The 16,866-nt window shown below is 47.5% G+C and overlaps 1 protein-coding gene across 1 annotated transcript in view; it reads right to left on the minus strand.

The window, feature by feature from the left end:
* Positions 1 to 16,866, minus strand: part of GCC2 (GRIP and coiled-coil domain containing 2) — a 413,631-nt gene that overhangs the window by 126,950 nt on the left and 269,815 nt on the right. Inside the window, exons 15-16 of the mRNA XM_078658140.1 lie at positions 15,162 to 15,239; positions 5,847 to 5,984 (exon numbers count right to left, since the gene is read on the minus strand). Of these exons, the coding sequence (XP_078514266.1) occupies positions 5,847 to 5,984; positions 15,162 to 15,239 (216 nt within the window). The remainder of the gene's footprint in view (positions 1 to 5,846; positions 5,985 to 15,161; positions 15,240 to 16,866) is intronic.

The raw sequence follows: 16,866 nt of genomic DNA on the forward strand, positions 1-16,866 counted from the left end.
CCTTGCTGATGTTAAGGCGAGAAGGAGGGCCGTTTTCCATGACAGGAACTGCAAATCTGACTTGTGAATAGGCTCGAAAGGAGGCCTCATAAGCTGTGATAGTACTGTGTTGAGGTGCCACGGCACAGGAGGGCGTTGGATGGGTGGATAAACCCTAAAAAGTCCCTTGATAAACTCCTTTATTATCCTGGAGGACCAGAGAGATGGTTCATTTGGCTTCCGCCTGAAGCGCGATATTGCTGCCAAGTGTACCTTGACCGAGGCATGCGACAGACCTGCCTTAGATAGTGACAGCAGGTAAGGGAGGATACCTTCAGGTGGTACTTCAAACGGATGCAAGTTTTGTCTGCTGCACCAATGGCAGAAACGTGTCCATTTCGCTGCATATGTTTTGTTTGTTGATACAGCTCTAGCCTGTGAGAGAACATGTCTGCATTCTTGTGAAATGTCTAGATTTTGAAACTCCCGCTCGTGAGGTTCCATGCTGACAATTTTAGAGATTGTAGATTCGGATGCAGAATTTGCCCTTCTTGCATGGAGATGAGGTCTTGAAATGTCGGGAGCTGGATTTTCTCGCCCCTCGACAAAAGAAGTAGGTCTGGAAACCACGCCTGTCTCGGCCAGGCTGGTGCTATCAGTATGATCCGGCACGGTTCCAATCTCATTTTGCGCAGTACTCGCGGTACCAACGGGAAGGGAGGGAACGCGTATGCAAACCTTCCTGTCCAATCCATGAGGAATGCATTTCCCTTGGAGCCCTGTTGATGGTATCTGGACGCGAATTGAACGCACTTTGAGTTGTTTTGCGTTGCGAACAAATCTAATGTGGGAGTGCCCCACCTTTGAAACAAGAGGCGAACCTGAGTGTGGTGTAGTTCCCACTCGTGCATCGCCTTGGTAGTACGGCTCAGGGCGTCCGCCCGTGTGTTGAGGACTCCCTGAATATGCTGAACCTGAATTGAAATTCCATTGGTTATGAGCCATTTCCAGATTCTTTGCGCCAATGTCGACAGTTGTTTGGATCTCGTACCGCCCTGCTTTAGAAGGTAAAACATGGTAGTGGTGCTGTCCGTTTGGATCAGTACTGACGATTGGCGTATTCTGGGGAGAAATGCTTGAAGACCTAGGAACACCGCTTTGAGCTCCAACATGTTTATGTGAAGCTGAGCTTCCCAGTCTGACCAAAGGCCCTGAATTTCCAGCTCCTGAAGATGCGCACCCCATCCTTTCAGCGAAGCGTCCGTTGTCATCATGAAGTCGTGATCTAGAGGAATGAAGCTCAAGCCTTGATCCAAGTTCTTTCGAATCTTCCACCATGACATTGCCACCTTCATATGGCTCGTGATGGTAATGCGATCCTCGAAGGTACCTTTGGCCTGGGCCCACTGCTCGTCCAGTTGTTCCTGCAAAGGCCTCATTCGAAGCTGACAGTTTGGCACCAGAGGGATGCAGGATGACATCATCCCCAACATGGATTTGTATATCCTCACGGAAGTGGACCTTTTTGCTTGAAGAGCTGCCGTTAGCCTCATGATCTTTCCCATTCGTTCTTCGGAAGGGTAGGCTTTCCCTGCACTGGTGCATATCCATGCCCCCAGGAACTGGATGCCCTTGGCCGGAGTCAGCGAGGATTTCTCTAAGTTGGTCTTCAGGCCCAATCGCTGAAACAGCCGGATGCAGCTCTGAAGAGATGTTTCTGCCTCCCTGAAGGATGGACCTGTCACCAGCCAGTCGTCCAGATATGGGTAAATGTAATGCCCTTGCAGTCTTAAATGGGCTGCCACCGGGGCCATGCATTTGGTGAATACCCTCGGGGCTGACTTGAGTCCGAATGGCAGGACCTTGAACTGGAAGTGGCGACTCTCCACAACAAATCTGAGATACTTCCTGTGCTTCCGAAGAATTGGAATATGGAAGTACGCATCCATGAGATCTAAGGAGGCCATGAAGTCGTTTTGTTTTATCAGTAGAAGAATTTCTTGTAACGATAACATTCTGAAGGGTATCTTTTTTATGTATCGATTTAGATCCCTTAAGTCCAATACCTGCCTCCATTTCCGGGTTTGTTTCTTTTTGATGAGGAAGAAATGCGAGTAAAAGCCTTTCCCTCTGAGATGTTGCGGCACTTCCTCTATGGCTCCCTTTTGCAGAAGCGAGAGAACTTCCTTCTGCATTTCCTGGCGATGTTTGCTGAGCCTGAGTACTGGGGGTTGATCCGGAGGTATCTCCACAAATTCCAGAATGTGGCCCCTGCTTATGACATCTAAAACCCATTTGTCCGATGTAATGGACATCCAGTTGTTGTAAAATTGAGACAGATAGTGGTCTTTGTCGTGGATCCGTTGTGTGGGGAGCGCCGGCCTGAAATCATTGACGTCTATTAGACTGCTGAGGTTTCCCCCTGGCGTTAGATTTGCCTCTGGACTGTTGTTGGTAAGAGGAGTTGGAGGACCTGAATTGGTTGTTAGTGTTATACTGTCGATATCCCTGCTGATTGTACGGCTGATATCGGTTGGATTGAAAAGAGGATCTTTGATTAAATTGACCTCTTGAACCTCTCCTCCGAAAGGACTGAAACCTTCCTTGCTGAAGTGATCCCAGCGCTCGAGCTGTATCCGTGTCCGATTTTATGCCTTGCAACGCCTCATCGATATGCTTTCCAAATAAGTTTTCACCGTCAAAAGGCATATCAACGATTTTCGCCTGTACCTCTGGACGAAAAGACGTCGCCTTGAGCCAGCCCTGTCTGCGAAGCGAAACCGCTCCCGCCATCTGCCTGAAGGCCATGGACGAAATATCCATGGCGATGTCGATAGATTCGGCAGCAGATTTAGAGCCTTCCTTAAGAATGGCTGCCGCTTCCTCCTTTTTGTCCTCTGGAAGAGCAGAAAGTATGGGTGCAATATCAGACCACATTTGCCTGTTGTATCGTCCAAGCAGTGCCATAGCATTTGCCGCTTTAATGGTAGAGGCAGCCATGACTGCAAACCTCTTACCTGCTCCATCCATTCTCCTTCCCTCCTTGTCAGGTGGCACTAGGGAAGTAGCCACCGGGTTCTTAGAATTTCTTTGTGCCGCCTGCGTCACAACTGATTCAGGCCTGGGGTGCCCAATGAGGCAGGCTTTTGTGGACTCTGGGGCTCTGTATTTCTTGTCAATGCGGGGAACTGAGACCGCAATAGACGCAGGTGTTTTCAAGATCTTCAGACCCTCCTCCCAGATGTGAGGGATAATTGGAATAGAGCGAAGCGACCTCTTGTTTTCATCTTTGAAGTCATACAAGAAACAATCCGTTTGTTGTACCTCAACATCCAGATTGAATCTTTTGGCCGCCCTTTCCATGAGATCATGAAAACCTCCGATATCTTGAGGAGGGGAGGTAGATTTGAGTGGTTCAGGCGATGCAGTCGATGGTAAAATGTATTCGTCCCATTCCTGTCCTGAAGCATCCTGAACGAGTTCTCCTTCTTCAGGCTGCTCATCCTCGTCGGATTCCGTAAGGTCGTCCCTTATAGTAACAACCTGCGGCGATCTCACCCCCTGTTCTTGTTGAGCAGGTGCTGCAGGTGTCTGAGAGAAAGGCGTCTGCCTAGCTGGTTGCGAGGAATTCGCCTCTGGGAAGCGACGGTAGTAGTCATTCAACATCAACCTAAGATCAGAGACAAGGTTGAGGGGTATAGACATCGTCTCCTGATGATCTTCCTCCCTCGAGTCCTCATGCTGCTCCTCCTCTTCTTCATCATAATCACCAGATTCCTGAAATGACTCATATCTGGAAGATTGTGGTCTGTCCTTGAAGGAATAAACCTCCTCTTCATCCGTGTCTTGGCTCTTTATCTGCAGCTGAGAAGGACTGTAGGCGGCACCTGAGGACTCCTCGCCATCTGAGTCCTGCTCTAGCAATGAGGACGGCGGCAAAGGTGAAATCTTTGTCCACGAGGTGAACTCTGCAGCTTCACTGATGGTAGATGAACCCCTTGTAGACTGAAAAGACCGGATCGAGATCATGGTCTTCGACTGCGGTGATTTGAATGCTTTTGCGGAAGAAAGCACGATTTTCGTCGACGGAACCGTCGTCGACGGGCCTTTCGTCGACGGAACCATCGTCGGTGGGACTTTCGTCGACGGAACCACCGTCGTCGGAACCATCGTCGACGGGACCTTCGTCGACGGGACCTTCGTCGACGGGACCTTCGTCGACGGGACCTTCGTCGACGGGACCTTCGTCGACGGGACCTTCGTCGACGGGACCTTCGTCGACGGGACCTTCGTCGACGGGGCCCCCGTAGACATCTTCGACGTCGAACCTGTCGTCGACGGAGTCGTCGTGGTCGTCGTCGACGGCCTGTTCGTCGACATTGAGATTTTACTCGTCGATGTTGTAATCGTAGACGTCGCAGTCGTCGACGTAGCTTTAGACCTTATCGTCGACGAAGCCACAGTCGTCGACGAAGTCGTCGTTGACGGAGCCGAAGTCTTCACCACAGATCTTGGAGCAGAAGCCAGCGAGCTGGTAGAGGGTGCAGACCCAGGTTCCTTAAGACTGGACTGTCCCACCACAGGAGTAATAGGAAGAGATGCGGTTGATTTCTCCTTAGTTTTACTCTTTTTAGACTCCACTCTCTCCACAGAAACAGAAGCCTTTCTTTTCTTGGGAGTTGAATGAGAAGATCCCTCCTCAGAATCTGAGCCTGATGTGGCCTTCTTCTTCTGAAGCCATAACAGTAGTCTAGCCTCTCTGTCTCTTTTAGTTTTGTCAGAAAATTTTCTACAAAACTTACAGTCTTTCACCAGGTGTTTAGGGTGGAGACAGTAAAGGCAGTCCTCATGTGGGTCCTCAGAGAACAGTCTGGCCTTCCCACAGGACCTGCATGGCCTGAACAGCCTCTTTTTAGAGCCGTCAGCCATTATAAGAGAAATAAGTACACACAGTACCTTAATGTAGAAGACAGGAAACAAGATTCCAAAAGGTCAAAAGTTCACTCAGGAACAGAAGAAAACTGAGCAGAGCTCAGGGAGACTCCTTATCACACGAAGGCGGTTGGAAATCTGAGGCAGGAAGCTTCTGCTGGGGAGTGTGAGGGCAGGGCAGCAATGCTGATTGGCTGGCTTTTGGTCCAAACAAAGATATGGTCTGGTTACCAAATAATACAGCCCCTATGGGGATTTTCTATGCAGTTTTTCTTCTCTATGATACTGCTTGGTCATTCTGTTACCGTGAGACTCCCACCATGACGACGGGGAAGATACAAGCATGTGAATCTATGAAAGATGTAATACTGGAGAAGCGACCTACCCTGAGGTAGGATGTAACTGTCATCGATATGAATAGCTTAAATATGGGGGGGGATGCATTCTTATGCCTAGGGAGATATTTCGACTAAGTGTAAATAGTGCACTACAGTTCTGGTGAACACAAGGAGAAACAATGTTTCAACTGGAGGAATTACCAAGACTGTATTGAAAGACCCCCTTCATTGGAAATGAAGGTGGAGAATCAGGGAAGAAAATGTAGAGAACTGTACTATTCTCCTTGCACTAGGTTGTTCAATCTTACATCATTTAACATACCGTCCCAACGGAAATACAGGGAGTTTGGTTGAATCCAAAGGTGGCACATTCCACGAGGTAGGTATACTGCAGTGTTTGGAGACTGAGGCCTGCCAGTCTTCTGCAGGGCAGTGGGCTCAGCAACTTTAGAGACTGTATGTAGGAGATGGAGGGAAGGTAAGAGAGTTGGTGGAAAAAGTGCGGCAGGTAATTGAAGGGGAGTTGCTGAACTATCACAATTTATTTGTGCCATGGGTACAATGCTAGGTTGCCAAATAAAGAGATTTCAACTCTACCTTTGCCATAGTGTACGCATCCTGCAAAGATGCAATTTTCTGCTGGTAAGCGTTTGTATTTCGTTGCTGTTGCTCCATGCATGTCCGCAATTGCTCCTGAAGTCTGTGCTTTTCTGCAGTCAGTTCAGCCACCTGAATCTAAAGACATATGCATCTTCAAACATTTGTTAACATTTATAGCGTTCAAAGACAGAACTGATAGCCATTAACATTTGATTTTTTTTTGCCTCAAAAAAACCCTCAAGGAATCATCCTAATTTGTTTATAAGCAACCAAAATGATGACAACAAAATGGACAAGGTATTGTTTTTCCATTTCAGAAACAACAAGTTTTGCATGTTTGCTCTTCTTTTATTCTAGCTATGGTGCCATAGACAAACATGTGGTAAATAGATCACTGAGTGGGAGGAGTTTACAGGGGAAACAGCAACAACATGAATAACACATATAGTACCTTTTGTCATACTGGGTCTTAAATCCATCATCACCACTTGTTCTTCCTGACATAAACCCTAATTAATACTTCAGACATCATCAAAAAGGATGAGTGTAAGAAACGCACCATTATTTGTGCCCACCACTCATTCAACCCCCTGGTAAAAGTTCTCAAATTGTCAGTTGTCCCCAGAGATCCTGATGACCACCTCCTTCAGCTGCACAGCCAACTCCTATTAGCAGCCCTTCAGCAGCTTAAAACTCCAGACCTGCATCCAAATTCAGGCGATTTGCGATGCCAGGAGTCCTCCACTGGAATATAATTTCTCTCAAAGAGCAACCATCTTCTTGGACAGCTAACAACTGCCCCTTAACAACAACCTCCTCCACCTTGATCCCGATACAATGCCGGCTAAGCTAGATGGATACTGTTTTATATATGGACTGTTATGGTGTGGGCCATCACACTGGCCTATTTTTGTTTCCTACGTGTTGAACGTATTATTATTTATGTTAATCATTTCCACATTTTAGCAGCAAACAGGGCTGACCAAAACAAAAATCTAAAGCATTAGGTTTTTTTTAAATCCGATTTTGCTCCTGCTTTTTGCAGATCGAACCCAAGGATTGTAATCAAAATCACCACTACAAAAATATAACAAAAAAACGAATTCTTCCTGATATCTACAGTAGTTTGTTTTGAAATTAATAATTCACTTCCTCCGCTCGGATCACACTTCAAAATAATTGTGTAAAATTTGTAATACATGCGTAGTGTGACTTCCATCACTTAATTATTTCCCTAATGCTATAGTCCTAAAACCTGGATGAAAACTTGTACAAATCCGACTGCAATAACAGTTTAGAGACACAGATGTCACTTGACTTGAGACATAGACTTGAAAGATTTAAGTAAGGTGTTAAGCAAAGAAACAGTGATAAGGCTTATAAGGGTGAGTTTTATATAGTGCATGGACACAGAAACAATTCCCAGATGTATATGTACGCGCTCACTTAGATCACATGTGCTCAAGAAAGAGAAACATGCCTAGATATTCTCAGGCACACACGATCAGCACACCTACAACATCAAGCACACAGCCGAGTAGATTGTCGTCATTCACACAGATGAACAGACCGAAAGGTTTGAGGTACAGTGTAACATGCAGTCAGCCCGTCATAGACCAAGACGCAGAGGTATATAAACATAATGCACATGCTGGTAAGCAAAACAGACAGTCAAACAGGAAAGGTGTAGAAAGAAGTAATACATCTACATGGAGCCATTGCCAAAGACCACCGCATTTACCCAGTCACAGTACAATGACCATTTTGAAAGCATACCGCCAGACATGCAGGTACCATGGGCAGAAGTCAAAACACACGCAGGCACCAGAGCTTGACAAAGAGCTAAGTGAAGCTGCATTGGCAATTTACAGGAGGGCTTTTAGGGGAAGAGGATCCTCAGGGCCAAACAGGGCGTCTTACAGCACAATTCCCCCATTTTGTCTAAAGTCATATTCTACAGGCAGTGCTGGAGTGAAACTATCGAAATATTCGTGCCTGTGCCCATGAGAAAACTGCACTTGTTACTAATCGTTGGGCACACAACAGGCACAAGAAATGTCACATTAGAAGCAGTTCCTATTTGGTAGAGAGTGTTCGATTAGAAATAGTGAAAATTGAAATTCTTAGGGCGTGAGAAATAACACCAATTCTTACACAATGCTTAACACTTTTACTGTGCCTATTAATAGCCCATAAAACCTTCTATGCCAGAAAATAACATTTGATCTAGTACTATTTTATGGCACGATACTGCCATCATACGCCAGGGTACCAAAGATATGCACGCTTAGCTGTAAAAAGGAGCATGTGAGACACACTTAGGCAAAAATGACTAGTAATGAGGATACACATCAGAGGTAATGAGACACCCAGAGAGGGAGATTTAAAATCATCACTGCCGTAAAAAAAGTAATGGGAGATAAATCTTTTAACCCCTAAAGGACATTACCCTTTCACATCACAACCAAAGGAAAGTACAGATACACCCAGAGAGCACCGATGGGAAAAGAGTAAAATACAATCAACTTAGCACTGCAGAGTTTTCAACCGTTTATAAAGCTTCCTGCCAGAAGTCAGACTAGAAAACAGGATGGTTTAGTGCTTATGAATGGGGACAGCAAAATGTGAAAAATGAAATTCCACAGCAAGACACATAGTTAACACCTCTTAGGCCCAGACACAGGCAAATAGCTCAGAACTTGATAATAACATCTAAGACACATGGGCCCATTTTTGGGCCCATTTTTAGCCCCAGCACATGCACTGTTCACAAAGAGCGTATAAAAATAGAATAGAGAATTACAGACCACAGGTCTCTTTTTCATGGATCATGATGGTATGGAGGTCATTTGGTGTTAGCACATAATATTTAGTGCAACTCTCCTTCCCCAAGCCGCAGGTCCCCTGCTACTCCTGTCATATCTCCAGCTTGGATATCCTGCTAGTAGGCTCTCACTCCATGTAAACTCAATTACGACATGGACAACCCTGTTTGATGAGGTGTACAAATAAGCCTCCTTAAGACACAGAGTGCCCAATGCGAGAGCATCAAAAGCTACAATACTACAGGCACATTGCAGCTCACCTAATTGAACACTGCAATACAGGTGGGGGTGGAGGTCGCATCCTTAACATGTATAACGCGGAGGATGTGCTCTCCATGACATAGCAAAAGGAACATAGGATGTGCTCTCCATGACATAGCAAAAGGTACAAAGGATGTGCTCTCCATGACATAGCAAAAGGAACAAAGGATGTGCTCTCAATGACCTAGCAAAAGGAACAAAGGATGTGCTCTCCATGACATAGCAAAAGGAACAAAGGATGTGCTCTCCATGACATAGCAAAAGGAACAAAGGATGTGCTCTCAATGACCTAGCAAAAGGAACAAAGGATGTGCTCTCAATGACCTAGCAAAAGGAACAAAGGATGTGCTCTCCATGACATAGCTATAGGAACAAAGGATGTGCTCTCCATCACATAGCAAAAGGAACAAAGGATGTGCTCTCCATGACATAAAAGGAACAAAGGATGTGCTCTCCGTGATATAGCACAATCATTTGCAATGCAATAGGTTTCGCATTAGAAAAGTTTGAGCTATTGGTCTTGTAAATGACAATTTTTTTATTTTTGTGTTAGTTTTGAAAATAGCTAAATTAATAGCTTTGACATTTACAATGCCAATACTTATAACTTTCGCAAATGTGACACCTATAGCATTTGTAATGCAACATGTTTTGTATTTACGTGACTTAGATGTATTGATATTACAAATAACAATGGCTTTTAATTTTTTTAATAATGAATACTTAAATAAAAGTGATTGTAATTTATAATGGCAATAGCTTAAACTTTTGTAAATAACTTGTGTGAAGATTATTTTCAGTGTATTTTGTTTTGACGAAAATCCAAGAACAGAACTGAAATATTAACATCTTTTTTGTGACATTTGTAATAAAGCTTGAAACATTGAGAGAACATATTTGAACCAGTTGTTGTTGAATGGTTGCACAGATTGATGCTGTGATGGCGTGGAGTGATGTGGTCGCGACGAGTCATGCGGTAGCGCATAGTGATGTTGTGGTGCCCCTGAGTGATGCTGTGGAGGCCCTGAGTGATGCTGTGGAGGCCCTGAGTGATGCTGTGGTGGCGCATAATGATGCTGCGGTAGCGCATAGTGATGCTGCGGTAGCGCATAGTGATGCTGTGGTGTTCCAGAGTGATGCTGTAGTGTTCCAGAGTGATGCTGTAGTGTTCCAGAGTGATGTTGTGGTGGCGACGAGTGATGCTGTGGAGGCCCCGAGTGATGCTGTGGAGGCCCCGAGTGATGCTGTGGAGGCCCCGAGTGATGCTGTGGAGGCCCCGAGTGATGCTGTGGAGGCCCCGAGTGATGCTGTGGAGGCCCCGAGTGATGCTGTGGAGGCCCCGAGTGATGCTGTGGAGGCCCCGAGTGATGCTGTGGAGGCCCCGAGTGATGCTGTGGAGGCCCCGAGTGATGCTGTGGAGGCCCCGAGTGATGCTGTGGAGGCCCCGAGTGATGCTGTGGAGGCCCCGAGTGATGCTGTGGAGGCCCCGAGTGATGCTGTGGAGGCCCCGAGTGATGCTGTGGAGGCCCCGAGTGATGCTGTGGAGGCCCCGAGTGATGCTGTGGAGGCCCCGAGTGATGCTGTGGAGGCCCCGAGTGATGCTGTGGAGGCCCCGAGTGATGCTGTGGAGGCCTCGAGTGATGCCGTGGAGGCCCCGAGTGATGCCGTGGAGGCCCCGAGTGATGCCGTGGAGGCCCCGAGTGATGCCGTGGAGGCCCCGAGTGATGCCGTGGAGGCCCCGAGTGATGCCGTGGAGGCCCCGAGTGATGCCGTGGAGGCCCCGAGTGATGCCGTGGAGGCCCCGAGTGATGCCGTGGAGGCCCCGAGTGATGCCGTGGAGGCCCCGAGTGATGCCGTGGAGGCCCTGAGTGATGCTGTGGTGGCGCATAATGATGCTGTGGTAGCGCATAGTGATGCTGTGGTAGCGCATAGTGATGCTGTGGTGTTCCAGAGTGATGCTGTAGTGTTCCAGAGTGATGCTGTAGTGTTCCAGAGTGATGATGTGGTGGCGACGAGTGATGCTGTGGCGTTCAGTGATGCTGTGGTAGCGCATAGTGATGCTATGGTAGCGCATAGTGATGCTGTGGTGTTCCAGAGTGATGCTGTGGTGGTGCTGAGTGATGCTGTGGTGGTGCTGAGTGGTGCTGTGGTGGTGCTGAGTGGTGCTGAGTGGTGCTGTGGTGGTGCTGTGGTGGTGCTGAGTGGTGCTGTGGTGGTGCTGAGTGGTGCTGTGGTGGTGCTGAGTGATGCTGGGGTGGTGCCGAGTGATGCTGGGATGGTGCCGAGTGATGCTGGGATGGTGCCGAGTGATGCTGGGATGGTGCCGAGTGATGCTGGGATGGTGCCGAGTGATGCTGGGGTGGCGCGGAGTGATGCTGGGGTGGCGCGGAGTGATGCTGGGGTGGCGCGGAGTGGTGCTGTGGTGGTGCTGAGTGATAATGTGGTGGTGCGGAGTGATAATGTGGTGCTGCTGAGTGGTGCTGTGGTGGTGCTGAGTGGTGCTGAGTGGTGCTGTGGTGGTGCTGAGTGGTGCTGGGGTGGCGCTGAGTGATGCTGGGGTGGCGCTGAGTGATGCTGTGGTGGTGCTGAGTGGTGCTGTGGTGGTGCGGAGTGGTGCTGTGGTGGTGCGGAGTGGTGCTGTGGTGGTGCGGAGTGGTGCTGGAGTGGCGCTGAGTGGTGCTGAGTGATGCTGTGGTGGTGCTGAGTGGTGCTGTAGTGGTGCTGAGTGGTGCTGTGGTGGTGCTGAGTGGTGCTGTGGTGGTGCTAAGTGATGCTGTGGTGGTGCTAAGTGATGCTGGGGTAGCGCAGCACTCTGCACGTGCCGATATAAAAACTGTGGTCGACACCATCATGCGAAGAGTCCCCGCCATACGTTAAGAGCCAACTTCATTTTGTCACTGCAGGCATAACGGGGAAGGGCAGTCTCCAGGAGGGGAGAGACGGGAAAAGGGTAGCGCTCTATGGTACAACCTCCTCGGGCACCTGGAAAAAGCTCACCACCAGAGGTCTGAAATGCAAATACAGCACAGCACAGCGTATGTGCAGTTTCAATTCACAAGAAAGGATCCAAAAGACGTTTTGTAGCAAGGTCTGTCATTGTCTAAATAAGGGCACTGTTTCGAACGAGAGAAAAAAAAAGTTATTTGACTTGGATTCAAGACTGGCTGAGACCCTCGCTGTATCCTGTCAATTCAGATGTGACTAATGTCAAGGCACCTTCAGTGACCAGAAGAAACCCGAATATCGAGCCCAATTCCGGATAATTAAATATCCAAGCCAACAAACTAGAAGATACTGGTAGCCAACGGCTGGTCCGAGAGCTTACACCCACCCACGTTACAAACAACGGATTGCGAGGGAGGGAGAGGGGTGCAAGGCAGAGAGTGGGGACGGAAGGGAAGGGGGCGCGCAGCAACCAAATGTGTGAGATCGCAATCCGCAGGCAACTAAGGATCAAACTAAACAGAAAAAGAGAGCGTGTGGCACACTCAAGGGCTTCCTACAGAGGCGCAACTAGAGCCACATTTCGGTGTGGGGGGGCGGATAACATTTTCGGGAGGGTGGGGGTAATTCTTCAAGACACAGGCAGAGTGTAGATGCTGGGACTCGGTCAACCTAAAAAGGAAACATTGACTGTGGAGCTGACAATCCTTCCTGGCTGCAGCTGAGTAAAGCCAGAAAGGTAGGTGCAATGGAAATGCGAAACCCTGTGCAGCTAGGAGAGACGTGGGCTGAGCCTGCCTTCTCATTTTATTAGGTACACTTTATAATATATGAACAAAATTACTTTACTAAAGTGAACTGTCGCTCTAGTCTAGAGTGTGATTTACGCCGCCTCGCACTGGTCAATGAGGATGCGAAAGCAGAGCTCTGCATGAGTATTTCAAAGGCGACGAAGGAACATGGACTGAGGAGTTTTATACGAGTGATTATTCACGAGTTATTTCCACGCTCTTAAGAGGAGCAGGAATGCTGAGTGCGGATGTGGCGCCCGTTTCAGTAATTTCACTCTTGCGTGGGTGAGTCACGCCGGTTGTGGTATTTGCGGAGTATATTTGGCTTGGCGGCCGCAGAGGGGCGCCACACTCCGGCACCATTCAGCCACACTAACCTGCCATGACGCCTGTAATCCTGTTAAAACAGTTCGCTTTCTGCGACGGATGGTATCACTCGAGCACAGCTCTCTTGAGGATGACAATTACTCATGCTGAGATTTTCCATTTATTTCAAATATTATTTGTACAGATCCATTGCTTTTTTGAGTTAAGTGTACATAAAGAATTTAGTGTGTATGAAAAAGGCTGCACTGAGCGCCATGGTTGTCGCTCTTCATTTATTCAAGACACGGTTACGAGTAACGCATTGTCTACATACATGAGTGCAGAGTGCAGGATTACCAGCGGGTGGGCAGAGCCCCCTGTACTCCGCACGAGAGGTAGGAGCGACCCGGGATCCATTTACAAGCAGTCCGTGTCATTGACAAGCCTCTAGATAGGCAACAATTAGTATTAATTAGGGGTGCGTTGCAGTGTGAACAACTCCCTATTGGAAAGTAGGATTCATGTTTCATGTCGCTCGGGTGCCAGCAAACTGTCCCTTGGAGTAAAGGCCTATGTGTTCCTTTTAATTAATTTTCTTTTTTGTTACAAAGATTTCATTGGTTGTCGAAGAATACTAACATATAACCAGTAAGTAATGATCCTGTCCAGTCATTCCAACTAAGTATCAAAGTAGTATAGCGTTTTTAAATGTTAAACCCTAATGTAGATATAACAGTAAGCAAGCAAACAAAATAAGCAAGTGGAAACATGAAGGAGACAGCCATAGAAGGAAAATTATGGTTGAAAAGTACTGTCCACTTATAGAAGGTGTACAGTGAAGGGACTTGCATTTGTCTCCCTGCCACGGAGATAGACGCTGTAAACACTGGAGCTCACCCCGTGAAAAAGAAAGAATCGCCGCCGCCACCCGGAAGTCAGGCAGGCCGGGGGCGAGACGACAATACACACTGGAAGCCCAGGCGGGTGCCTACCCCGCACTGGGACGTGTGGGCAGGAGGAGAAGGCGCGGCCGGCGCTAGCGGGGCTCCCGTGTGGCGAAAGAGCCCCGCACTGAAGGAAGAGACCGCAGCCGCCTGCAAAGAGCTCCGCCTGGAGAGCCGGAGACGAGTACCGGTGAGTGGGGGCCTTCTTCCTTTGCTGAGGGCTCCGGGAGGCATTCTGAAGATATCTAGGCCCACGAGGAGGGGAGGAGGTTTCTTTATGTATGTATGTGTGTGTGCATGCGTGTGTGTGCGTGTGTGTGTGTGTGTGTGTGTGTGTGCGTGCGTCCGTGTCTGCTTACAAGGAGCCAAGGGAGACAGGAGATTGTGAACGCGCGCGCGCGCGACCTGATCCGATTCCGCAAGGTTGCGCATGCACATCACTTGTCTCCTGTCTCCCTTGACTCCTTGTAAGCAGAAATGATTACAATAGAGTCTCGCAGTGATGATCGCTTCGCGATCGGTTCGCAGTGCGAGACCTAAAAAGGAACAAAGGATGTGCTCTCCATAACATAGCTATAGGAACAATGGATGTGCTCACCATGACATAGCAAAAGGAACTAAGGATGTGCTCTCCATGACATAACAGCAGAGTGCTTTCGCCACTCATTCTCCCGGCCTTCAGCTAAAGTGAAATATTTTCCACTAGGGCCCTAGAGCCATCCCCTGGCTGGCTGGTGATGTGAGAATGCCCAACACATGTTGACAACCCCAGCCTGAATAGCGACACAGCTGAGCACAATCACAGGGTCAGTGAAGTAGCTGCATCTTGGGCCTCAATCAATTGCAAAGTTGGAAATCCAACTTGCAATACCCTGCCTCCTAACTCATCTCATATTAAAAAAAGACTTGTCATTAATGTATGTAACAGGCAGCATTCATTTATTCAAATTTAAAAACACAAACATAAGTATCAGTACTGACAAGGGCGGAGTACAATAATTCTTGAAAGCACAGTGAGGGTTGACATTCCTACGGGTTTTCGCCCTACTGAAAGACGGCACTTCAGTAGGACAGTGACAAATAATGACATTTAAAAAAAGAAAAACACCAGAACAATTTATTTTCTGGAGTGCTCAAATATACTCTTCATTATTTAATTTCCCAATGGCTTAAGTAAGGTATCAAAGCATAGCTTAAAAGAGCATAGCAGACCATAGCCCAATTTGCATAGCAAATGCTTACCTTAAACGATTCAACTTGCTGCTGATTTGCTTCCAATTCACCTTTCAGAGATGCCTGTAGTAGAAGGTGGTCAGTTTCCTAGGGAATAAAGCACCTTATTGAATTACGAGCAAAGAAAATATGGTTGCCTGCATTGAAATAAAACACTGACAAGGACCTCTATTAATATTGACACTATGTCAATATGCTGTTGTGCATCCTGCATGGCAACGCACAAATTATCAATATGGCCCTATCCTAAATGAAATAATCCCACCAACAGCACAAAGCACAAACAGCAGAAAATGAAATAAAGGTATCTTGTTTATTAGGAGGTTTTTCAGGATATGAGCACAAACTCAAGGAGAGATTAGAAACATGAAACAGATTTAGGAGTCCTTCTTGTTCCTAGGGCTTGGAAATGGATTTAGCATTGTATGACTGTACCACAGGGTCTTTCTTGTAAGGAAATGCCTCTTTTTGAATGATCACCCCAAAGTTTTGGACTGATGCTGCTAGCTTTTTTTACGCTGAGTTCACAGAGCCCTGCCAAACAAGCCTCTGTGCCAGTGCCCTGTTCCTTAAAACATGTGTCTGATTGGCTCACCCACAATTAGCATAAGGTAACTTACTTACAAGTCCCCAGTATACGATACCAGGGGTACTCAGGGCTGTAAGTTAAAGTGTCCCTCGTGGACTGCAGAACTTATTGTGCCACCAAGAAAGTGACAAAGCAAGACTTATTGTCTGCCATTGCTGATTGGCAGAGCAGTTTTGGAACTACTAACTTTACTTTGCAACTTAAACTAATGACAAAGTCTAGACCTTCCTTTTTAGCATATATATTACACCTCTAAGGTGAGCTTATGGAGCCCCAAGGCAGGATGCTGTATATTAAAAAGTGGGAAGTGTGTTTGTATTTTTTAACAATCAAAAACTCACAAATTGACATTTTTGCATAAAAAAGGCTAGAAGCTCCACTGGCAAGTGCAGGGTTATACACGGACAACTCAGCAGTGCTAACTTCTGAATGGGACTGCTAAAGTTGGCACTTCAAGGTATCAAAAGAATATCTACATTAAACCCAACTTGATGCTCACAACATTTAATGTAACCTTTAAGTAAATGGCTATTTTAGCAAGTTACCACTCTGCTACCCAAGTTTCAAGTGACCTTTTCTGGTTGCTGACCACAGGGCCGGACTGGGACCAAAACCAGCCCTGGCAAAGTGCTCCCCGCACCCCCTCCTCCCCCCCCCCCCCGGGGGTTTGGGTTGCGGCCGAGCTGTTTGCTGGGGCCTGTTTCAGGCAATTTTGTAACAGGTGCCATTTTGCAGCTATGCTGCAAAAACGGCCCCTGTATCAAAAACGACTCCCAGGGGCCCAACATTGGCCCCTGCCCTGGCGGCCCACTGGGGAAACGTCTGGTGTCCGCTATGGCCAGTCCGTACCTTGCTGACCAAAAGACAGCCTTCTGCCCTGCTTGGGGGTGGGTGAAGGACCCTCAGGAAGGAACACAAAGGGCCTCACATTGGAAGAGGTGTTATCTCATCCTGGCAGAAAGTCCAAATGGGGTGTGAGCACAAAAGGCAAGCATTGCAGCAGAAGCTACATTTGAAGGGCAAACTAGGGACACACACAATAGGGGTTTCTCTTTTGTTCTGGTTGACAGGTTAGCTTCTTCAACAGAGAGGGGGAAACATTTACCAAACCAGTTTTCCCATGGG

This window comes from Lissotriton helveticus, chromosome 8 (genome assembly GCF_964261635.1).
Source record: "Lissotriton helveticus chromosome 8, aLisHel1.1, whole genome shotgun sequence".
Classification (NCBI taxonomy): domain Eukaryota; kingdom Metazoa; phylum Chordata; class Amphibia; order Caudata; family Salamandridae; genus Lissotriton; species Lissotriton helveticus.